Source organism: Carcharhinus amblyrhynchos, chromosome 6 (assembly GCF_965287045.1).
Source record: "Carcharhinus amblyrhynchos chromosome 6, sCarAmb.v2.hapA, whole genome shotgun sequence".
Taxonomy (NCBI): domain Eukaryota; kingdom Metazoa; phylum Chordata; class Chondrichthyes; order Carcharhiniformes; family Carcharhinidae; genus Carcharhinus; species Carcharhinus amblyrhynchos.
In genome coordinates, this window is record NC_137329.1 from 89861541 (window position 1) to 89887413 (window position 25873).

Genomic DNA, 25873 nt, shown 5'->3' on the forward strand with positions numbered 1-25873 from the left:
CACCCACAGTGCAGTTAGGAAGAAAGTTCCAGGATTTTGACCGAGCGACAGCGACATATTGCCTGGCGTCACATTTTGCTTAGTTTTGTAATGTAATGAAGCCAAGTGCCTCGTTCTATATGTTACAGCACTATATAAATATCCATTGCTGTTGTTATTGTTGTTCCTCAGTCAGGTGGCTAATATGGTGATTCAGATAAAATTAATTCTGGAGCACTGAAATCCAAATGTAAAGAACAAAGCAGTCATGACAGATAGAAAAAGTGTTCAGCAACCTCCCTAACCCTTGCCCCCTCGGCCACATCTCACAAGCAGCAATCTCATCATTCACTCCCATAAATATTCAAAGAGCCAAAATATAATTTCCCTTTTACACTACAGACTGAAAACAAAAATTTGCCACGACAAATGATTTGTCAAAGTGCTTCTTAAAATATGTAAAGTCATTTAATTCCCAGACTTTGGTCCAGATTAAACGTCTCATTAGTTGCACTGGTGAAAGAAAAATTTCCATTCTTGGTGCTAAAAATGTGAAACCTTACAGCAATGAATACTGAAATCATTCTGTTCCAATCTCATGGGATTTCTTCAGGCCAGCCTCTTTAGCTATTCTTGGTGATCTCCCAGCCCAGATTTGGCCTGCCTGTGAGAACTCAATGGAAAATGGGAAACAGTATGTAGCTGCATTTTTTTTTAAAGGTGCAGCTACTGTTTTAATGGGATTGTTTCGTTTTTGCTGGACACACAAGCAGAGATAGCTATCTTGCATTTTTGGGGCATGCTTGCAGCTGCTTGAGAAAAGTTGCACCCAAGAAAGTTAACCACCCTCAGAAAACCAAAGGTTTGTTGCAGTAGCCTAATTCATACCCCCAGCAGTTATATTAGAGCAGTAGTTGTTCTATTTTAATGATCAGAAAATCTTGGGTAGCTGATCCACTACTTCTCAGTGCAGTTAATTGGTGAGGGTCAAATCCTGTTCCTCGGGTAGAATCCATTCAAGAAAATCTATCCTATTTTATAATGAAAACAAATTACTGCGATGTTGGGCATCTGAAACAAAAGTAGAAAGAGCTGGAAAAACGCAACAGGTGTGGCAGCATCTGTGGACAGAGAAACAAAATTTATGTTTTGAGTCCAACTTGACTCTTCTTTGGAACTGCAGAAGCAGAAATGTGATGGGTTTTATACTGTTGAAAAGGGGGAATGGTGAGGTGCAAGAAAAGAAGTCAGGGATAGGTCTTGTTCCAGAATCAATGCTGATGAATAATTGGAACAGGACAACTATAAAACAAGACAACTGAAGCATTTCGAACCAGGCATTACTCAAAAGCCTTGATTATATTGATTAAATCACTTGGATCACAATATCTCGATCTGAATACCTGGCTGATGTCTGGATTTTTTTAAAGCATTAAACAAGTATGCACTGATGATTTTCACAGGCTGAACTGATAATTAAAAGAGAATTTTTACATGCATGTCTCACATGTTAATTAGGGATATTTTGAACAGCTGCAATTGAATTATTGTAACTGCAGATACCAATTACAAAGATAGCAGATTTTCTGATTGGCAGTGTCTGAATTTTGGGTGCAAAATGGATGTCTCCAATCTGTAAAATGAGGCGGGGTTGGGGGGGGGGGAAGGGGTCGCGAGGGGATGGGAGTTCAGTAATCCAGCATGTTATATAGATTGTATCTAGATGGCCCTATGTGTTTCCACACACAGTGCCACTGGCTAAATGATTGTATCTAGATGGTCCTATGTGTTCCCATACACAGTGCCACTGGCTAAATGAATGAGATTTATTCCCTATCAATGTTTAGCTTACTTGCAACCATCAGGAGCACATTAAGCAAATTATACTTATTTTTCAGTGGCTTTATTTTTAGGTCTTCTTCTGATTCACCATCATCACATAGAATTTACAGCCCAAACACAGGCCATTCGGCCCAACCAGATCATGCTGGCATTTATGCTCCACTTGGGCTTTCTCCCATCTTTCTTCCTCTAAATTTATTTTTTCTCCTCAAATGTTTGTTTGGCTTCCCCTTAAGTGCACCTTTACTATTTGCTTTAACCATTCCCTGTGACCGTGAGTTCCACATTTTCACCATTCTTTGGGTAAAAGAGATTCTTTCTGAATTCCTGATTTGATTTTTTGGTAACTATCTTATGCTGATGGCCTCTAGTAATGTTCTTTCCCACAAGTGGAAAAATTCTCTTTGCATTCAATCTAACAAAACCTTTCATCATTTTATTGACCTCTATGAGGTCACCCCGAGCCTTCTTTCTCTAAATTGTCAATACTTTCCTGACATCTATCAAGGCCTTAGACTCAGGGTAGCTCATTGATGATAGAAACATAGAAGATAGGAACAAGAGAAGGCCATTTGGCCCCTCGAGCCTGCTGCGCCATTCATTACAATCTTGGCTTATTATCCAACTCAATAGTCTAATCTTGCTTTCTCCCCATAACCTTTGATCCCATTCGCTCCAGGAGATATCCAGCTGCCTCTTGAATACACTCAGGGTTTTGGTATTAATTACTTCCTGTGGTTTTGAATTCCACAGGCTCACCACTCTTTGGGTGAAGTAATGTCTCATCACCTCTGTCCTAAATGGTCTACCCTGAATTCTTAGACTGTGACCCTTGGTTCTGGGAATATCCTCCCTGCATCTATTGTGTCTAGTCATAAAATCATAGCAACATAGAAACCCTACAGTGCAGAAGGAGGCCACTTGGCCCATCGAGTCTGCACCGACCACAATCCCACCGAGGCCCTACCCTGATATCCCTACATATTTATCCGCTATTCCCTCTAATCTATGCATCTCAGGACTCTAAGGGACAATTTTTAGCCTGGCCAATCAACCTAACCTGCACATCTTTGGACTGTGGGAGGAAACTGGAGCACCTGGAGGAAACCCGAGCAGACACGGGGAGAAGGTGCAAGCTCCACGTAGACAGTGACCCAAGCCGGGAATCAAACCCAGGTCCCCGGAGCTGTGAAGCAGCAGTGCTAACCACTGTGCTACCGCGCTGCCCTGTTAGAATTTTATAAGTCTCTATGAGATCCCTCCTCATTCGTCTGAACTCCAGTGGTAAACAATCCTAATCTAGTCAATCTCTCCTCATACATCAGTCCTGCCATCCCCAGAATCAGCTTGATAAATCTTTGCTGCACTCCCTCGAAAGCAAGGACATCCTTCCTCAGAAAAGGAGATCAAAACTGCACACAATATGCACACCACAAACAATGATCCAAATTATCATATGCATTCATGGTCCATAGCCTGTGATATTCCAGAACACCAACTGAGAACCAATATAATGATATGCTGACATCCACTGGAGTGCTTACTGGGAATGTTGAAACAAGACTTTCAGGTTCTTGAATCAATTAATGTAGGCTGATGAGGGTTTCAAGCACTGTTACTGTGTGTCGCAAGTTGAATGATTCGGTTTTGTTTAGGCCCTGGAGACAAAAGGCCCAGAGGCACTCAAAAGTGATAGACATGAGGAGGGTTATGGCAGTCAGGTAAAGGAAAACAGAAGTTGGGCTGGTGGAAAACAGAATTCAGTAAGGAAAGTGGGGGTAGTGTTGGGTTGTAACATCATATGCCAAAGAGGGAGAAAGGAGGCCCGGCAGAGGCTGGTTTGGGGAAGTGCGGCATGGTGAGGAGCGATCAGAATCCTAGGGTGGGATTGGAGGCCATGCTGTGAGGGAGATCGGAATCCGTAATCTTTAATTGAGTTGGGAGGAGCAGTCACGTTCCCCTTTTCGTTAGCAGGTGGCCCTACTGTCAGATTTTACTGGTGCGGGCGAGAACGAGTATACCAACATTGGAGAGGGGGCCTCAAACAAGCGTTCAGCCCCCCCTCCCTTTTCTAATGAATTAAAGGGCCTAGGCTTGTTTCAATTCTTTTCTTTCCCAAATTGACAAAAGCTGGACTTCTGGCTGAGAAACTGTAGGGCCTAAGAACGAGAAGGTTTTCCTAATCTTGTACAAAGCACTATTTAGATCTCAGCTGAAATATTGTGTACAGTTCTGTGTGCCATACTATAGGAAGGATGTGAACACATTGGAGAGAGTGCAGAAGAAATTTACAACAATATTTCCCAGGTTGAGAAACTTAAATTATAAGGATGGATTGAAGTGGTTGAGGCTGGTTGGAGAGAAAAAGGCTGAGAAGAGATGTTCAAAATCATGAGGGAGCTGGAAAGAGTACATAGGAAGAAACTGTTCCCAATTGTAAAACGACGAGAACGAGAAGGCACAGACTTAAAGTGATTTGCAAAAGAAGCAAATATGATGCAGAGAAAAAACCTTTTCACACAACAAGTATTTTGGGTCTGGAATGCATGGCCTGGGAGTGTGGTGGAAGCAGGTTCAACTGAGGCATTCAAAAGGGCATTAGATGATTATTTGAATAGAAACAATGTGCGGGGGAAAATTAGGGAAATGGCGGTATGTTATGCTGCTCATTTGGAGAACTGTGCAGACATGGTGGTCCAAGTAGCCTCCTTATGTGCCAGAACAACTCTATGATTCTGAGAGTCAATTCAAATTTTTCTGGGAGTCTTACCATTTTAATTTTGTTGGAAGAAAACCACTTCAAATAATACAAACTATCACTGACTTTTTAAAATTCATAGTCTACTATCTCTGTGATGGGAAATGCAAAATTAATTGTAAATTTAAATTTTCTGCAGCGTATTAATGGGGAAAATACACTTTTGAAATAAAACCTGGGAAGTGTGACTTAAACTTTTAATATTTGATTCAAGGTTTTTTCAACAAGGGCTTAGGATAATGATAGGACTGGGACAAAATTACTGTGCCCAATAATCTCATTTTGATTTTGCAAAACGATTGGCAATATAAACTTGGAAAAAATGATCTCTTGCTTACTCCCCATCCCTGTGGGTATTCTTCATGTGTTTGCTTCAGATGTTTAATTTCCCCAGGACAAAGTGAAGAATCTGGGTCACAATAAGAAAGCTGTACTAGAGTATGATGAAAAAATGAAAATGATCAGAAAAATCTTTGGAGCAGTATTCAGTAATTAAAATCTCTCAAATATTGATGAATTGATACACAGAGGTAGTATGAATATTTTTTCTTAAAGTATATAATTTTAAATTTAGAGAAATTATTTAAAAAAACACTTTTGATCGAGTTACCGTCTGCTGAACACTGTCAAGATTCGAAGCTGATGGGGTATCCCAGAATACTTTAGGAATGCTGCAGTAACCTATATTCTTTACTTTAAAAAACATGATTTATGTAACTGCTGCAAAAATAGATCATGCTTAGATATCGCTGAAGCTTCCTCTAATTAAAAACGCTTTGCGGTAAAGTGATTTTGATTGAACATTCATGTTAAATGCAACATATGCAGGAGTAAATTTGGCATTAAACTTCGAGTACAAATCATTCAAACTGGCATTGAGCAAGAAACTCTGGCATTTTTCAGAGACAGCCGTATGGATAAGTGTGAGACTCTCCCAATGTCGTGTTCTAAAGTATGTCATGATGCATATTCAAGGTGCTTTATGCACTCATAAATGTGCATTTATATAAAGCCTTTTATAACCTCAGGATATGCCAAGTGTTTTACAGCCAATGAAGTACTTTTAATGTGTTGCACTGTTGGAAGCATGGCAGCCAATGGACACACAAGCTCCTGTAAACAGCAAGGAAATAATGGCCAGATCATCTGTTCTGGTGATGGAGGGATAAATATTGGTTTGGACACTGGGGAATAATACCCTTGCTCCTCTTTGACATAGTGTCATAAGGTCTTTAATGTTTGTCTGAGAGAGTAGGCAGGGTGTCAGTTTCATGTCTCATCCAGAAGATGGCATCACCAACATTGAAACTCTTCTTCAGTACTGTAATGGAGTTCCAGCACAAGTCTCTGGAGTAGAAAACAAACCCACAGCCTTTTGCTTCAAAAATAAGGGTGCCAACCTCTGAAATTGGCTGACACCAGGCTGAAATCAATACCCAGGCTGAAAGGTTCATCTGGAAATATAACTTTAAAAATAGAATGCTGAAAATACTCAGCAGGTTTCACAACAGCTGTGAAGAGAGAAGCAGAGTTAATGGACAGGATTTTTCAGCCCCTCCAACCAGCAGGATCTTCCAGTCCTGCCAAAGTGGGCCCCTGCCATTGGCTCCTCAGCAACAAAGCGAGCGAGCCGTTGACTTTTGTGGGACCAGAAGACCCTGCCGGCAGCCAATGGCAAGGGGGAAAACTCTTCAAGGGATTGTGTGTGTGTGTGTGTGTGTGTGTGTGTGTGTGTTGTAGGGGAGGGGTTGCTAGAAAATTTCAACCAATGTTTCAAGTTAATGATTTCTTGAGGTCACAACTGAACAGATACTGCTTGACCTGCTGGGTATTACCAGTATTTTCTGTTTTAATTTTACATTTTCAGCATTCCTGTAGTCTTTCGCTTTTGTAGACAAACCGATTTTGGGCCATGCATATTGACTACTGTGGCAATAAAGGGTAAGAATAACTTATTCGTTCTGTACCTATCCAAGATTAATTTTCTTCTTCACTCTCGGTATCTTCCTGTTCTGAATATACTAATTCACAATAGATTATGGTTCCAACAAGTGTGGATTTCTTTTAGTATAAAGCATTTGTGGGCGGCACATTAGCACAGTGGTTAGCACTGCTGTTTCACAGCTCCAGGGGCCTGGGTGCGATTCCTGGCTTGGATTTTGCACATTCTCCTCGTGTCTGTGTGGGTTTCCTCTGGGTGTTCCGGTTTCCTTTGGGTGTTCCAGTTTCCTCCCACAGTCCAAAGATATGCGGATTAGGTTGATTGGCCATGCTAAAATTGCCGCTTAGCGTCCTGAAAAGCGTAGGTTAGCGGGATTAGCAGGTAAATGTGTAGGGATATGGGGGTAGGGCCTGGGAGGGATTGTGGTCAATGCAGACTCGATGGGCCGAAAGGCCTCTTTCTGCACTGTAGGGATTCTATGATAAAGCATAAAGACTTCTGCCCATTTGAGCTTGGGCAGAAATCATTCAGGCAGTCTCACAGACATCTATTTTCTCCTGAGTTAAGTGACAGTGAGATTAATTGTAGCATTCATACTGCTATTATGACCTACATCAGATAAATTAGAATAGACCTGAAATTGAACTTTGGTTCCCCCTAGCCTGCATAACTTTGGAATATATTAGGAACTGTCGCAGCACATTTGGAACATAACTAGGTTATTCAACCCCTCCGTATGCCCCACCACTCAATCAGATCATAACTTCAAAGTTCTTTCACCCACCTTTTCTGCATTGATACCTTCACTTCATGCCTAACAAAAATCTATCTACTTAAAGTTAAAGGATGTTGTTCAGACTTTTTTTGGAGGAGGGTTGGAAATACCATACCCCAGAGATCGGTGCTGGGTCCATTTTTATCCTCTATGTACATAGATCATTTGGACTTGAGTATGTGGAACACAATCTTGCAATTTGTTGATTGTTTACAGCAGTGAGGAGGGCATTGGCATTCTAGTTGAATGGGAAAACAAATAGCAGATGCAATTTAATGTATCTGCAGTCCAGCTGTCCAAACACTGTATGGACAGAATATCAATCACACAGTGGCGGTTTGTAAATGATGCTTTGATAGAGTGAAACAGGAAACATTTTCTCTGCTGGGTAGACAGAGACAAGGAGTCACCAATTTAAAATTATTATTAAGAAAAGAGGAGAAAGGGTGAGGCATTTCTGTTTCACAGAGGCATTAGACCTTGGCAGTAGTGTAATTTTCCACAGAGAGTGGCTGAGGTGAAGACAATTGCATCTTTTAAGGGAAAATTAGATGAATATCTGGAGCAGGAGAAGATAGAGTAGTGATATGGCAAGAGAGAGAAAGACAATGTATTACTTTTGTACTACTGAAGCGAGGTGTCGGCCAGATACAATTGCCTGAATGGTGCTTTCTGCGCTGTAAACCTTTCTGACTCTCTGTCTGTACCATAATGCACTAGACCTAGGGTTACCAACTGTATTTCTGGAGGTTTTATCACCCTAATGTTCCAGCCATTAATTAGTCAACAATCAACCCTTGTACTGGCTTCCAACTGGAAAACAAAAAGACCCACTTACCCAATAGGACAAAGCTTGGCTTTCAGCCAAACAGCCTTTTTTTCCTCTCGTTTTCAGTATGTTTACATCTGGCTCGTTAAAAGAAAATGACAAAAATATTTTTCAATGTCCAGGTGATTTTTTCCCCAGAGTTGCACACAGCAGTGTCCTGGAGATTGATCTTCAGTTTCTGAAGACTTCAGACCTACCCTGGAGGATTGGCAACCCTAACAAGATCAGAAGGGTGAAAAATGCATTGAAATGGGTGAGATATGAAAAATATTTAGGACATGTCAGCTTTTGAGGCAGCTTTTATAAGAACACACTTACACTGAATTCAAAGAATGTGAAATTTTCCCAGAGATTAGTACATACAAAACAGCTTTGTGCAGTTTTAATTGAGTCCTACTCAGTAATTTGTCAATTATTGATGAGTGAAACACTGGTGCTTTACAGTCTTTTCCTACAGGGGGCACTGCAAACCAGGTAACCACAAATTAACCATCAGGACAAAAGTAGTCAAATGACAGAAATAGAAAGAGGCTATGGCTCCTCCAGTTTCTAGTTACAGGCACTGGAGAGCATCAATTAATATTAAATGAAGACTGCAGAGAGGATACATGTCCAGGGCAGGTTTACCTTTGAAAAAATAAACCAATTCTTTCTGCTAATTAATTTGCTTCTGTCACCTAGGTACAATCTGCCTGTCCTTTTGTACATTGTTCTTCTTCCTATCAGGCAAGTTAAAAACAACCAACAGCCTGTGTTTAGTGATGCTGAATGCAGTACCTGGATCAGCTTCCCTGCTTTACATATACAACCACATCCTTATCTACAGCCACAATGGCACCTCCTGTACATTCATCATCAACTTACATTTATATAGTGCCTTTAACATAATAAAACATTTCAAGACATTTCACAGGATTCTTATAAAGCAAAGCATGACATAGAGCCACATAAGGAGATATAACATCAGATAATCAAAAGCTGAGTCAAGAGATAGGTTTAAAGAAGGAAAGAGAGTTAGAAAGGCAGAGAGGCTCAACTGGATCATAGGACCTGTAGGTAAGGCCACTAATGGTGGGAGTAAATAAAATCCAGAAAGCTCAAGGGACCAGAAGTAAAGAAGCTCAGATACCTCAAAGGGTTGTATTGGAAGCAATTGCAGAAATGGAGGGGGAGGGATTTCAAACAAGGATGAGAATTTTAAAAGCAAAATGTTGCTTCATTGGGAGTCAATGTAAGGTTATTTTCTTTCCACTGCCAAGTGCTGTGTTGAGTGGTGATCTACTTTCTCTGTAAAAGGGAAAGTGAGTTGAAGATTAAAATTTATGGAGAGAAGTGAAATTAGCTGCAAACTTTATTTCATGCATGAGGATTTTCTGAGTGTGCATGTTTTGTATGAGACCACACCACATGAATAGCTGGTGTAGGATTGGAAATGTCACACTAGTGTAGTGGTGGACTTCTTCTGAAATTAAGATTCAGCAAATTGCAAATAGAGTATTACCCTGCATCCTTGACCGGAACGTACACAAAACTGGAACTGGGAGCGAAAAGGTAAAAAAAAATCTATTTTTGCCAGAATACTTCAAATGCAATTAATTCAGCAATAACTTAAAATACATAATCATCCTCATCTCTGGAAGGAAGGGGAGGATGTATTAAATGAGACAAAGTGAATTAAGTTAATAATTTACATCACAAAATAAAAAAAACTATTTTTTGACTGTAAACTGCAGAAACCAGGCAGCATGCGTCATTTCAAGTCAATATTTTGACAGCAAAGCTGGGTTGAATTTTAACCAAAAATGGACAGGTTTGGATGTGTTAAAGTCCCAAGAATCTGTTTCCTGACTCATTTTGCCTCCAGTCCACCTATTAAAGTTTTAAAGTTTATTTATTATTATCACAAGTAGGCTTACATTAACACTGCAATGAAATTACTGTGAAAATCACCTAGTCATCACACTCCGGCTCCTGTTCGGGTACATTGAGGGAGAATTTAGCATGGCCAGTGCACCTAACCAGCACGTCTTTCGGACACATGGGAGGAAACCAGAGCACTCGGAGGAAACCCACGCAGACACAGGAAGAATGTGCAAACTCCACAAAGACAGTGATGCAGCTGGGAATCGAACCTGTGTCCCTGGCTCTGTGAGGCAGCAGTGCTGACCACTGTGCCACCATGCTGCCCATAATAGCTGAAGCCGGAATAGGTGACCAATTCAATCCAAGGTGGGTTGCCACCTTAAATATGATCACGAGGTTGTGAGCATCACAGGTTTTTTAACTTTACTTGTAGTTTCCTCTGTACCAGAAAATCTGGCAGTTTCATTGAGACAAGGTGGAAGCCTTCATACTTACCTCCTGGATCTAGGTGCTGTGTGAAGAACCTCTGTGATTGGGCCTGTCTCCTACCATTGCCATTATCCCTGAGGCCTCCAATCCCACAATGGGGCCTCTAAACTTCTCCGACCACCCAGGTCTTTGATCCAATAGGCACTTAGACATCCTACACCTGTATTCGCTGCCCACCCAATCAATTTGCTCCTACTCTCCCCTATCCAATTGACTCCCTTCCTCCCCCCCTCCGATCAATTTCCTCTTCTCTTCCAATTGATTCCCCCATCTTCACCACCCAGTCAACTACACCCCCTACTCCAGAATAGATACCCCTGCCCCTTTCCAGGTGAGCTCCTCCACCATTCTTTGTGCAGACTTACCTGCTATAGTGGCCACTGAGTGGCTCCACACCTGACTGGAAGCCCAGTCTGTCAATCAGGCTGGGTCACTGGTGGGGACTTATCAATGAAGACAGTAACATCAAAACTTCACAGTGTGTGTGGGAATGGCAAATTGCTGTAAAAGTTCTGTAAAAGTTCAGGGGTATGATGGATTTATTTTCAGACATTGGGACTGGGCAGGGAGAGTGAAGTTTTCTCTTCTGGTCCTGTTACAGTTCTTTGTTCCTATCCTCTCCTCCTGGCTCCACAGATGATCTGCTGGTACTGCAATCCAAGTGCAAATATATATATAAAGTAATGAACAAGTTTCCTTACTTCTGACAGTCTCCACATTCAACAAATCCATTTGCTTCTTTGATTGTGTTGTCATATGTAAATGCTGGGTACTCCGTGTTGCAAGGCTGATAGGGCTCCACCTTCCGGTGCTTGTGACCTGTGGGAGTTAAGAGTCATAAACAAGAAGCTGACATTTTCAGGACAGAATTTATACCAAATCAGTCTTTAAACAAAAAGGGAAAAACAAAAAATTCAGCCTTTCAACTTTTTCAGATCATGCAATGTTGGGGAGGTGGGGTGAGTTGAACATGGTTGATGCATGGATGGGATTTGGGGGGGGTGGATGAGAGTCAGAGATGAGAAGAGTGGGAGGGGTTGGAGATCTTGGGTCTGTAACAAGGTAAGCTTGTTGAGCCTGGATGAAATCCTCCTGCTTTGCTTGGCCCACAATCTCATGGACTTGGTCCTTCCAGTCTACTTTCACCTGCAGGATTTCCCAAGACTGTGGGATCCCAACCCCGTGAGTTTAAAATTAAATTCTTGATTAATCGATTGACTTGCTTCCTGAAAGTGGATTGGTCACCTGCCCTCCAACTCATCTCCATTAAAACTAGAAGTGGGAGGGTTAGTACTGGGTGGAGATCAGGAATGGGACTTCAATTTGTTTACTTTACATCCGTCACTGACACCCCCCCTCTTTGGGAGTTGAATTCCACCCCGCTTCCCCCCCCATATCATCCCTAAGACAATTAAGAGTATTTTAAAGAATAGTACAAATTAGTAGGAACTGATAAACAAAGGTTAGTCTATCTTCCTGAGGATGTACTATAGAACTCATTATGCACATGTAAGGTAACTAGAATCTGATTGATTTCCAGTGAATGGAAACAGTTTGATTTGATGTACGACAATATAGATGAGGAAGACTTTGTAGATGTTGAGCAGTGACTTACCAAAATGGAAGACAGTCTTGGCTGAGCAGGTTCACATAACATGTTAACAAGGGAAGACAGCACATCACATGATGATCACAGTCAGATGATGGGTTATAAAGTAGAGGGTAATGATTCATGGAGAAAATATATGTGAAAGAGACAGAGACAACATAAATTAGGATTAAAATGACAATGCCAGTCACAGGCCAGAGAAAGGACTCTGTGAAGGAACAAGGAAGACACACCCAGGAACTTGGGGTCTTACAGAATATCTTATTGATCTTATTTACGTGCTTAAATATTTATAAGTAAATTCTGGACCATTTTATTCCTTGCTTCAGTTTGTTTCATATAAATATTCAAAATATATAACATTGAATATCAAAATTCTGATTATTCCAGTTTTACCCTGGGTTGCCTGTTTTGTGTGTGAAGTTTATAAAAATCTATTTCGTCACTTAACCTTTCTTATTGTGAAAATATCTATTGCCATGTAACCTCCGTCAGATAAAACAGAGGAATGCTCTAGAATGCTAACTCCTGTATAACAATTCCCAGAAGTATTGCTAAAAAAAGAAACTTTCAGAAAATCTTTTTTTCAACAACATTCAAGTTCTGTACTGCTAAACAACTATTCCCTGAAGTGTTCCATTACCAATTGATGGATCTTTGCCCAGCAGTCTGACAAAAGCTTGCTGATAGGTGGATGCCTATAGAGGGCTTGGCATTTTAAGAGATATGCCAGGAGACAAAACAGACCATTATGCCAGTATATAAAAGGCAGTTTTGGACATTGTAGTCACAAGTATCAGAAATGTTAAAATTACAACAGACTCTCCAATGAGTAACTTACAATGCTTACAATATATAGAGTACATAAAAAAGACCATAAGAAATACAGAAAAGAGTAGACCATATGAAACTTTATAAGACCCTTGTCAGGCCTCATTTGGAGTACTGTGCGCAGTTCTGGTTGCCTCACTATAGGAAGGACGTAGAAGCTATTGAAAGGGTACAGAGGAGATTTACAAGGATGTTGCCTGGACTGGGAGGCATGCCTTATGAAGTTAGGTTGAGGGAGCTGGGACTCTTTTCCCTGGAGAGACGAAGGTTGAGAGGCGACCTGATAGAAGTTTATAAAATGTTGAGAGGAATAGATAGGGTGGATTCTCAGAGGCTATTTCCCCGGGTTGAAATGGTCACTACGAGAGGACACAGATTGAAGGTGCGGGGAGGCAAGTACAGAAGTGATGTTAGGGGTAAGTTTTTCACTCAGAGGGTGGTGAGTGAATGGAATCGGCTGCCGTCAGTGCTGGTGGAGGCGAACTCGCTGGGGTCTTTTAAAAGACTTCTGGATGAGTATATGGGATTTAATGGGATTGGGGGTTATAGATAGGTCTATAGATTGGTAGGTGTTGATGTGATCGGCGCAACTTGTGGGCCGAAGGGCCTGTTTGTGCTGTAGTGTTCTATGTTCTATGACCCTTCAAACCTACTTTGCTATTTAATATGATCATGGCTGACCTTCAATCTCAAGTTCAAGTCCCTGTATAGTCCCTACATCATGTGATTTTCTTAGAATCCAAAAATCTATCCCTCTCAGCCTGGAATTCACTTCATTACAGAGAATCCACAACCCTCTGAGTAGAGAATTGCTAAAATTCAAAAAACTAAGTGAATAAAGTTCTTCCCTTCTTACTCCTGAATGACCAATCCCTTATCCTTTGACTATGCCCAAATGTTTTATCTAGACCCTCCAAGCAGGGGAAATACCGTTTCAATGTCAACTTGTTAAATCTTCTCAGGGAGTGGAATTTTACATTACTCCACCCCAGCCCACTTCACCAGGAATGAGTTCACAGGTGAGGGAGTGAAAAATTGAGCACCATGGTCGTGGGGGCGACAGGGAAAGCATTGTTGGCTCAATTGCCTATGGGACAACTGAGGCCCTTAGGAGACCAATTTTAGGACCCCTTCTGTCGCCACTGCTATTTTAATAGTGGTGGAACACAGACAGAGACAGGTAAAATTCATCCCCAAGCCATATACTTCAATGAAATCACAGCTCATTCTTCAAAACTTCAGAGAATATAAAGCTACTATACTCAATCTCCCTAATAGGATGATTCTCTCATCCCAGGGATCAATCCTGTGAAACTTCATTCAACCACTAAGGCATATCCTTCCTTAGGTACAGTGACCAATCATGCATAGTCCTCCTAGTGTGGCCATCAACAAAACCAATACATTTGCAGTAAGACTTCCTGGGGGGGGGGGGGGGGGGTGGGGAGAGAGGAAGGAGGTGGTGGGCAGTGGTTTGCGTAACGCTGCTTCAAAGTGACACTGTACAGACTGTTGATTCACCAAGTGCAAACAGCATTTCTGCTACTACCTACCTATGCAAGTTTTCCCACTGATGTTATTGTTAAATACCACATAGATGTCTTCTATGGATGTTAGGACCATATACAGATCCCAAGCCCCAGACCACTTTATGTAAGGTCTCTTCATAATTGGCTCACTTTGCACTTGCTGAAACAATTAAAGACTGCAGTTGGGATTGTGAGTGGCAGTCCTATGAGACTGGATGGCTATCAACCATTAGCAGAGGACACTCTGGTTGAGGGAGGTAAAGTATGAGGGGGGCTCAAAACAGAGGCATCCTCAGTTATCTGCTGATATGTTTAAATAAAGAAAGCCCATAGGTGCTAGGGACATTACTGTGGAGGGGGAATCCTTCCACAGGAATGATTGTGGTCATGATGAGCCTGTTTCAGCCTGGTTTTGTCATTCTGTATTTGAAGGGAGGCTCTGTTGGTCTTTTGACCTGCCACTGAGAGGCCACCTCCATGCAGTTTGAGAGTTCCAGACTCAGAGGGAGCCATGCCTGAAGCTAGTAAAGTTCTGTCAGCATGGGATAATGGTCAGTTGAAGATATTGACTGCCCACATCTGCTGGCTGCTGTTGTCCCTGGCAAATTGCCACTGAAAAAGTCACCCAGATGTGGGACTGAATTTAGGCGTGTTCCTGATCGGGTTTCCCACCACTTTCTGGGAACTCCTCCTCATATCCAAACTTGTCTCCACTGGGAAGGCAAAATGCAGCTTTCTTCAAAGCTTACTTTCCCACCCAATAAAAATGGATACATTGCACCTTGGTCCCTTCAGCGAAGTCATTAATGTTGATGGTAAATAGTTGAGGATTCAGCATTGATCGTTGTAGCATACCACTCATAATAGCCAGCCAGCCTGAAAATGGCCCATTTATTTCTGCTCTCTTTTTTCTGTCCTTTAACAAATCTTCTATCCATTTTGATACATTACCCCAATTCCTTGCCTTGTTTAACAACCTTTCAAAGCACCACATTGAATGACATTTGAAAACGTAAATATATTACATCCACTAATTCCTTTTATATATCCTCTTGGTTACATCCTCAAAATACTCTAATAGATTTATTAAACTGGATTTTCCTTTCATAAAACCATGTTGACCATGTCTAATTATATTGTGATTTTTCTAAGTGTCCTGTTATGACTTCCTTAAAAATGGATTCCGGCATTTTCCCGATGACTGACGTCAGGCTAAATGGCCTGTAGTTCCCCATTTTCTTTCTCCCTCCTTTTTTGAGTAGCAGTGCTACATTTATTAACTTCCAATCAACAGGGATTGATCCTGAATCATCGATCACAACCAACTCATTCGCCTCCAGAACAAATGCTTACAAAACTCTACCATGTAGGCCATCAAGTCCACATTAATTTCTCCAATGATTTTTTAAAAAAACTAATATTAATTACATCAAGTTTCTAATTGTCACTAGACCCTTGGTTACACGTTATTTCTGGTGGACACAGGATATTTGTTTAATGTGTTTCTACTTCCTTATTTTGTGTTATAATTTTTCCTGTGTCAGCTTCCAAGGGACCCATGTTTCATCATAGTTTGACAAGAAATCTTTCACTTACCATTCACTAAATTTTCCATATTCCACAAGCCACAGAAGTTGAATTCAACCAAAAATCTGCAACATTTAAAAAGACATTATTCTCCCTGAAAATATGCCATACATCTTTAATTCAACAGACAGCTAACAGAAGCAGGATGCTACAACATTACTCAAGAATCAAATTCCATGGCACTGTAATGAAAATCAATGCAATTATCAATATATGTTATCAGCTTGATAAGAAATGACACAAGGCTGTGGTTGGGCTGGTCAATGATAATTTCCCAGTATTTGATGTCAAAGAATGTACTTATCAGTTACAATTAGAGTCCTTGTATTTTTTACCACAATGGGTGTTGTGTCATGTCCAAAATGGTGTTTGTACAATACAAACACCTTTCTACTTGAGCCTTACAGGAAGATATTTTGGGTAGGCCACTAACACAGGCACATGGAGAACATGATAGAAGAATGCAGATTAGATAAATGGCTAATTCAATCAGCATGTAACAAAATTTGACCCTAAAATTGCTGTTTTCAACCTGAATGCTCCAGCTAACACCCTCTCTTAATCTTGAATAGCTGAACATGCATTCAGAAACAGGAAGGAGATTCCACCAATACAACTGAAGGGTTAGTTCAGGTTAATTACTAATTGATTGCTACTGGTTGTTTTTGAGTTAGTGGGGGTGTTTGCAGATTTGCACTGCTAACTAAAGTTGCATTGGTTCTGACTCCAAGAGGTCTGTAGAATGACAGGAAGAATGAGAAAGTTGACATAGAAAAAGATGAGGGGTAACATGCTGGCACAGGAGTTAACACCACTGTCTCATAGCACCAGGAAACTAGGTTTGATTCCAGCCTTGGGTAACTGTGTGGGTTTCCTCTGGGTGCTTATGTTTCCTCCCACAGGTGAAAATTGTGCAGGTTCTGCAGATCGGCCATGATGAATTTCTCCTGAGTGTCCAAAGATGTGAAGATTAGAGGGATTAGCCATGATAATTGCCATGGTTATGGGGATAGGGCAGAAGGGAAGGCCTGGGTGGGATGCTATTTGGGAGAGTTGGTGTAGACTCGATGGGCCAGATGGCCTTTTTCTGCACTGTAGGGATTCAATGATTCTATGGGTAGCCTGCTGGCAGAGGGAGAAGGAGAAGGACAAGGGCCCTCAACAGGGAGCAACTCCCTTACCTCACCCTTAGAGACGGATGGTGAGGGCACCCTCTCTTTTTCATTAAAGAGATACTCACTGAACTAAGTAACTTATGTTAAGATCTGGATGGGAGAAGTGCATGTATTATCTAGCCTGTCTGCTCATACCATTAATTTGAAAGTCCAATTTACTCACCAAAATGGCAAATATTTTACCTTCTCTCCTGGTTCCAAGCGTCTTGAACCAGGTTTCTTTCAATAAACTCAAAATGATTATTTATTACAAATAAAATTTCATTTAACAGGTTGCAAGTATTGATTAACACAGAGTTGTAAGCAGGAAGTACATTTATCTCTTCCTAAAGAATTCCCCTAGCAAGCAGACAAACAGATAGAGTCACTCTGCAGAGATGGGCTTTCGCAAATGGGCATTACAAAACAAAGGATAAAGTTTGCAGAGTCTTGGCAATGTTGACCTGGCGTTCCTTGTGTGAAGGTGGACTGATGGTTCTGGTGGATGTCGGAGAGTTATCACCAACTGGTCTCAACTTTGCAGGCTCAAATGTAAACCAGCTACACTCAAATGAGGGTCCCTGGCTACAAGCAGAGAGTCACATACAAATTTCGGTAAAGCAGAGAGAGAGAGAGCCAGTTAGGGGAGCTTTCTTTCCTCAGCTCATTCTCCAACAAGACTGAGTTCAAAACTAGCAGGTTCACAACCTAAGATCTTTTTCTCAAGCAAGTGTCCTTTTCAGTTTTATCTTTCCAGCCAACTGAAGTTCAAAATTATCAATTAGTTCTTCCTTATGTGCTTCCTTAAGTGGTTTCTTGGAAGAAACCTGCTTGTTGACAGTTCCAAAGTGAATTTAAGATCTTCTTAAAAAATCCCAAATGTACAAATTATGCCAAGTTTTTGCCATGTTGTAAATACATCTTCCATTATATGATTCTAACACTTGTTGCGGGCAGCACCACAGCCTTGGCCTTAGAATAGGGTAAGGACAGGATTGCCAGTGTCAGTAAAGTTGACCATGTCCATGAACTTCTTTGTGTTGGGCTCCTTCCAGACTGAAACTAGTAGCATTTCCAATGTATTACAGTTGTCATCCACTGTTGTGTAAGCTAGATCACTAGCATAAAGGGAGGGAAATACATTCCCCAAAATCCCGCTTGGCATTGACTTCATAGATCTCATTTTGTTGATGCTGCATGTAAATTCAAAGATAAACCACAACCATAAAGGGTTCCAATCACTTAATGTCTAGCTGCTGTGTGACCATACTCATCCTATCATGTAGGTCAATGCTTAGTATCCTAGCAATGACTTTTATTATGTACGTGCCCATTGTACCATTAACCATAGAGCCAGAGAAAAATTACCCATGGATGGAGGCCGTTCAGCCCATCGTGTCTGCAAATAAACTAGCTGCCTGTTCTAATCCTATCTTCCAGCATCAATCTGAAGCTTTGCAGTTTACAGAACTTCAGCTGCAGATCCAGATACATTTTAGATGAGGTGGGGGTTTCTGCTTCAAATTTTGCAACAAATTCCAGACACCTATTACTCACTGGGTGAAAAAGATTTTTGTAATATCCCCTTTAGTCATTCTACCAATCACCTAAAATCTACGTCTCCTGGTAATTGACCCTCCGGCAAGGGAAAACAAGTATTCCCTGAACACACTATCCGGATCCCTCATAATCCAATACATCTCAATCAAGTCACACCTCAGCCTCTTCTATTTTACCAGGTCCACCTAATCTTTCTTCATATCTGCAATTTTCTACACTGGCAATATTCTTGTAAATCTCTTTTGTACTCTCTCTAGAGCAATTAGGCCCTTCCTGCAATGTGGTGATCAGAACTGTGCACAAACTTCCAGCTGTGGCCTAACCAATATTTTATACAGTTCCAACATTTCATCTCTGATTTTGTATTCTGTACCTCATGAAGTAAAACAAAACATTCCATGTGCCTTCTTTGCACCTTATCCACTTGTCCTGCCATCTTCATGGAGCCGTGGACATGCACTTCAAGGTTTTCCACCTCCTCTACCTTTTCAATATTCCCCCATTTATTGAGTATGCCCTTGTTTTGTTTGCCCTTCCAAAACTCATTACCTCACAATTTTCTAGATTGAATTCCAATTGCCAGTTTTCCACCCACTCAACCAAACCATTGGTATCTTTTTGAAGTCCACAATTATCCTCTTTATTATCAACCACACAGCGACTTTTGTGTCTTCTGGAAATTTCCTAATCTCAAGAGGGATGCATCAGCCTAGTTGAACACTTTGGAAACTGCAACACAATATTCTGGAATGTTCCTGTGAACTTAATTTATGCCAGGAGATAGTTTTACAATTGACAGTGCCAAGGAGTAATAAATTGGATAGCAGAGATTCATGTTGCCTGGAAAGAGGGAGGATTACACATTACACATTTTGATGATTATATAATTAAGTAGAGCCACAGAAAGGAGATTCTTTCCCTATCATGGATCTTGAAGGCACTGTCTTGGGATGGCAGGAGGTGATTGAGACCTTCAGTAGCAACAACTACCCCAACATCCTGCTACTGACATAGCTGCAGTATCAAATAAAAGTTTCACAAGAACCACACAGCAACCAGAGGCCAGGTCCTCCCATTAAAATATCAGCAGTGAGCAGCTCATCTGGTAATCTACTACAATTTCAAAACCTGCTGGGAGAAGAATTGGTCTTTGTAGTGCAGATTTTTGGATGAAACATTAGTATGGAAGACCAATTTCCAGGCACAAACTGTTGTGTCTGCGAATGGGATGCTGGCCTTTATAGTGAGGGGCATTGAATATAAAAGTAGGGAGGTCTTGCTGCAGCTGTACAGGGTACTGGTGAGGCCGCAGCTGGAGGACTGTGTGCAGTTTTGGTCACCGCACTTGCGCAAGGATATTTTGGCCTTGGAGGGAGTGCAGAGGAGGTTCACTAGGCTGATACCGGATGAGGGGATTGGACTATGAGGAGAGACTAAATAGACTGGGTCTGTACTCGTTGGAGTTTAGAAGGATGAGGGGGGATCTTATAGAGACATATAGGATAATGAAAGGGATGGATAGGGTAGAGGTAGAGAGATTCTTCCCGCTTAGAAAGGACAGCAGGACTAAAGGGCACAGCCTCAAGATAAGGAGGGGGCAGTTTAGATTGGAGTTGAGGAGGAACTTCTTCACTCAAAGGGTGGTGAATCTCTGGAATTCTCTGCCTGTTGAAGTGGTGGAGGCTACCTCGCTAAATATATTTAAGTCATGGGTAGATAGGTTTTTAACAGACAAGGGAATTAAGAGTTATGGGGAGAGAGCAGGAAAGTGGAACTGATCCACTTCAGATCAACCATGATCTTGTTGAATGGTGGGGCAGGCTCGAAGGACTAGATGGCCTACTCCTGTTCCTATTTCTTATGTTCTTATGTTCCTGCTTAAACATTAAATTGGAAAACAATTATGTCCAAATGTCCAGGGTACTTGTTTGAAACATGCATTAAGCCCATGAATATGATACTCAGTCATAACAGGGACTAAATGCACCCAAGCATAAACCAGAAGAAACATGTGGCACCCATGTTCTGCTGAATTTTTCTCCATCTACAGCAGTCTACCTATTGGTCTCTACAAGAGCCACTGGAGGTTGGTGTCAATTTGCTACCAATGGCAGCAATTCTCAGTTTTTCTCAGGCAAAAAGCTCTTGCCCTCATACCTGGATCAAGGCTGATTGAGGTTTAGAGGCAAGTGCTTCTGAAACAATACAAACTTTTTTTTCAAGAAGTGGAGCATTGCAATTAAAAAAATTTTATGATCCCATAAAATTACTTTGCTACTGTTGATGGCAGCTCCATCTTAAGTTGCTGAAGTAAAATGATTTTTCAGTCACTGTAAGAGTGGAAAATGAAAAATTTCATAGCCTACTTCAGAAGCAGAATACTGGTGCAAATCATCATTTTCTTCCTGGCCACTCCATGAATTCTGGTCAGTATTGTGACCTTCCACTTGTTGTTTATATTAATCTACCATAGCCAGTTGCAATAAAGATATACAGGTTAAGATTTTATCTGAGCAGCTCTTTGTCTATTGGTGCTGCACTGAGTCACAGTTTTGCAATACAAAGGGGCCGTAAAACAATTGTACTCTGTCAATATACCAAGCAATCTGCAATTCACCATAGACTGAGTGCCAGCCAACTTCAAGTGATGCAAGGCATATTTGGCTGTTCTCCTGCCATCGCAATGGCAACAAACCTCAATGGAGTTTACACTATTGTGCTGGTGCCTGATTAGTTTGCAAACAATTTTTAAAAATATTTAGCAAATAGTTTTCTATGAAAAGAGTGCTTTGTTTATACCTATGCAAGTTAAGTTTGATGGTTTTAAACAGGCAGAGACAACAAGTTTTAAAAAAAATGTGTACGTACATGAATAAGTTGCTCAGGAACCATTTCAGAGCAGCAAGAAAAATGTAGAAAGGCTAAAAAAAAATAAATAAATTAGACTGCTACTAAAAACTCCTCTGTCCATAAAATTGCATTGGATAAAACACTACAGTGGGCGGATTTAGGAGATTATCCCAACAGAAATTAGTTAATTATAAAGTCTCAATACCAATAAAAGGGTCCTTCAATTGTTTTATGTATGGACTATTCAAAACTGAATGAAAATGAAATAGTGTAAATTCTTCATTCCCAGTAGAGAAAATATGCTCATTGTAATTCCCAATTCTCCAACATGTGATTCATTTCTTCCCTTGGGAGTGCCAGAATACTATGTTATTTGAATAAATCGTTTAGAAACCTTTAAAACACAACAAGCCTGCCAGGAATGAGTGGATCTGTAAAATTTAATTTAATCCAAGAAAACAGTTTTCAATTGATGGCTATGGTCTACAGTCTTGGACTTTGTAAGTCATCTGTGATGAGTGCAAATAATTTGTGCTGACCTTTACTCCACACTGCTCTTGGCACATCTCCCCAATAAAGTGCATACGAGGAATTCATCAACCATTTGCAGTGTATATATTGGTAGTACAATAAATATTCCCTGGCTGGAGATCCTAGAACTAGTAGTCATAGTCTCAGGGTAAATTTAGAACTAAGGCAAGAAGAAATTTCTTCACTCAAGAGGGTTGTGAATTTGAGCTTTGCTGACAAAGTTTGGTAAGAAAATTGTGAGGACAGTGTAAAGAGTCACAAAGAGATTTATTGCTGGGGAACAAAGGTGGCAGATGGAGTATAATGTGGGGGAGTGTGAGGTTATTTACTTTGGTAGGAAGAATGGAAAAGCAGAATATTTTGTAAAAGGTAAGAGAATACCAGTGTTGGGGTCAGAGGGATTGGGTGTTCTAGTACAGAAAGGTAACATGCATTTGGAGCATCAGATAGGAAGGCAAATGGTGTGTTAGTCTTCACCACCAGGAGATTGCAAGATAACAGGAAGGACATGTTGTTATATTTATATAGGGCTTTAGTGAGGTTACACCTGGAGTACTGTGCATAGGTTTGACCTGTTCATTGAAGGAAGGATATACTTGCCTGAGAGAGGGATGAAACAGAGTTTCATTAGATTGATTCCTGGGTTGAGAGGGCTGTTCTATGAGTAGAGATTGAGTAGAACAGGGATTTAGAAGAATGAGAGGTGATTTTATTGTATTGTATAAAATTCTTAGGGGGCTTAGAGATCATTCCTCCTGGCTGGAGAGCCTAGAACCCAAGGTATTGTCTCAGCAAAAGAGCTTGGTCATTTAAGTTTGAAACAAGGAGAAATTTCTTCTGAGGTTTGTGAATCTTTGCCTCAGAGGGTTGTGGATGCTCAGCCATTGAGTATAGTCAAAATCAAGATTAATCGATTTTTTGGTCAGGAAAGCAATCGAAGGATGTGAGGTTTGGGCTGGAAAATAGAGTTGGTATAAAAGTTCAGCCATGATATTAATTGATGTAACAGGCTCAGGAGCTTGATGGCTTATGGTTCTTAGGAAGCTGAATACAGCATAGGAAATTGCAGCCATCACAGACAGAAACAAAGAAATTAGAAAAATTTGGCCCTTTGAGCCTGCTCCGCCATTCATTTTGATTATGGCTGACCATCAAATTCAATATCCTGATCCCCCCTTCCTCCCATATTCCTTGATCCCTTTAGCTCCATTAGCTGTATCTAATTTGTTCTTGAAATCAGATGTTTTGGACTCAACTACACTCTGTGACAGTGAATTCCACACATTCAGCAACTTCTAGGTGAAGAAATTTCTCCTCACCTCAGTTCTAAAAGATTTGCCCCTTACCTTCAAACTATGACACCTAGTTCTGGACTCCCCCACAATTCTTTCTAAATCTAACCTATCTTGCCCTGTTAGAATGTTTTAAGTTTCTATGTGATAATGCAGCATTATTCTGAATCAATCAGCAAACCTAGAATTCATACATTCCACCTCGTTCAACCAGAGTGTAGATAATGCTGGCTCCTGAATTGCTTCGTAATCCAAAATGGTCGGAAGACCTTTACACTTAAAGCAGATCATTAGTTTATTTGTTGCATTAAGTGAATTGCTCCTTTACTGGGCCAACACAGACATGATGGGTCAAATGGTTTCCTTTTGTGTTGTAGAAAAAATAATCATAAAGTAGTTATATCCCAGAAAGTGGCCATTTGGCCCATCATGTCTGTGTCAGTTCTTGGAAAGAGCAATCACCTAGTGCAAGAATTAAACTGTTTATCTGATATAAGTGTCTTGGCCTTTATAATGTTTTGGATTATGAAGCAATTCAGGGGTCCACAGCAACCACAATCTGAACATTACAGGTTGAACAAGGTGGATTGTACGAATTGTAAGTTTTCTGAATGATGCAGGATAATGTTGCATTTCCTGATGCTGCATTTATTTCATTCTCCTGTGGTACCATAGATTTCTGCTGCAGTGAACTGTCCATCATCTTTGCTCCTGTTTTTGATGTCATTCTGTACCATCACTCTTCCACCAACATTAGACATCTGCTTTGCAGCGTAGAGTAAACAGTCCAATAGGCTTGTTACACAGAATTGTTCATGGTTGGCTGAGTGGATGTTTATATTGCTGCCCTAATTCTGATGGAAGAAGCAGGGGGATTGGAAGTGATTTTGGTAACTAAGGGATAATTTTGCATGTTCAGATGCTGCAATTTCATTGGCTACAGATAAGAGACAGCAACACAAACCTCATGAATACAGCAGCACAGTGAAGAGTTTTAAATTGAGCTTCACAACGTCATTGTGGGATAGATACTCACACTGAGCATGGGTTGTGATCCACTGTGGTGATTAGTGGGCTCTTTGCACATAGCTTGGTAATCATAAAGTTTCACCCTAAGATTAGAAGTAAGAACAGGCTTATTTATTAACATATCGTTCAAACAAAAAATAGTTGCTAACTTTGTTGAAGCTTGCAGAGAAACCTGGAATGTTATAGGTGGAGACTTGCAAAAGACCACTGTGATAATTATCTTGGTGGAACTGCTGACAGAATACTGATAATGAAGTGAAAACAGAAAATGCTGGAAATACTAAGCAGGTCGGGAATGTTTGTGAAGAGAGAGCCAGAATTAATAGGTGGAATCTGCCCAGTCCTACAGAGGTGGGGTTGGAGATCACTTGCTGCTGCAAGGTATGTAGCTGCTGCCACGCTGAATCCACCTTTGGCAAGTTCGCTCAGAGGCAGGAACACTTTGGGGAACTGATATTACATACTGTCTTCAAGTTTTATTCCCGATCTTGCCTCCAGCTGCACCCCTGTGACCAGGAAGCCATCAATGCCTTCCATCAATACGACCAATATGGAGCTGTGGGGATTGGAGGGTCAAAATTGTGGCCACAAGCATTTCTGTTGCCCTCAATTAGTTCCTAATTTCCCCAGAAATGTTAACAGCATGTGAGCAGCACTTTTTAAGTTATTTTATTTTTGCTGATTCCTTGCCTTCCTTTGCATTTACATGTCCTCCATATCCTAAAAGAGTGGCATCACTGACTATTTGCTGATGCAAGGCAAATAGCCACTGCTGCATTGATTCAGCATGTTCACTCAGAGCTAGGAACACTTTGGGAAGCCAACACTCCACATGACTGCCTGACAGCTGTAGCCATTCTTTATTTTTAAATTTACAGAGTGCCTCCATCTTGAGATGCCTTCACTTCCCCTACATGCATCAGCAATGTCCATCTTTCCAAGGTAGATTTGCTGACAGTTCACAGCTTTGGGCCCACTGTTTGAGTGGTTCACCTCAGGAACTTGTACTCTGTCCTTAATTGGACAATGAACATGGAGGTGGCCTCTTAATAGGCTGCATTCCAGAAGATCATGATACTATGTGCCCAGCTGACAGAATTGGGGTTGGCATCTGGTGTTTGGTAGCACAATGACACTGTGGTTAGCATTGCTACCGCACAGCACCAGGGGCCTGGGTTCAATTCCAGCCTTGAGTGACTGGCTGTGTGGAGTTTGCACGTTGTCCCTGTGACAGCATGGGTTTCCTCCGGGTGCTCTGATTTTTTTCCCACAGTCCAAAGATGTGTTGGTTCGATGAATTGGCCATGGTAAAATGTGTGCAGTTGCAGGGTTAGGGTGGAGGGGAAAGCTTGGGTGGGATGATCTTTTGAAGAATTGGTGCAGACTTGATGGGCTGAATGACCTTTTTCTGCACTTATAGCGAT

At 41.0% G+C, this 25873-nt stretch overlaps 1 protein-coding gene across 2 annotated transcripts in view; it reads right to left on the reverse strand.

Annotated features, from left to right (window-relative positions):
- Window positions 1-25873, reverse strand: part of LOC145344092 (voltage-dependent calcium channel subunit alpha-2/delta-4-like) — a 429967-nt gene that overhangs the window by 33585 nt on the left and 370509 nt on the right. For both annotated transcript variants that reach the window (XM_080190916.1, XM_080190917.1), the window contains 5 exons: window positions 24457-24532; window positions 21616-21668; window positions 16043-16098; window positions 12093-12113; window positions 11179-11296 (listed from right to left, as the gene is read on the reverse strand). In XM_080190916.1, the coding sequence (XP_080047042.1) occupies window positions 11179-11296; window positions 12093-12113; window positions 16043-16098; window positions 21616-21668; window positions 24457-24532 (324 nt within the window). The remainder of the gene's footprint in view (window positions 1-11178; window positions 11297-12092; window positions 12114-16042; window positions 16099-21615; window positions 21669-24456; window positions 24533-25873) is intronic.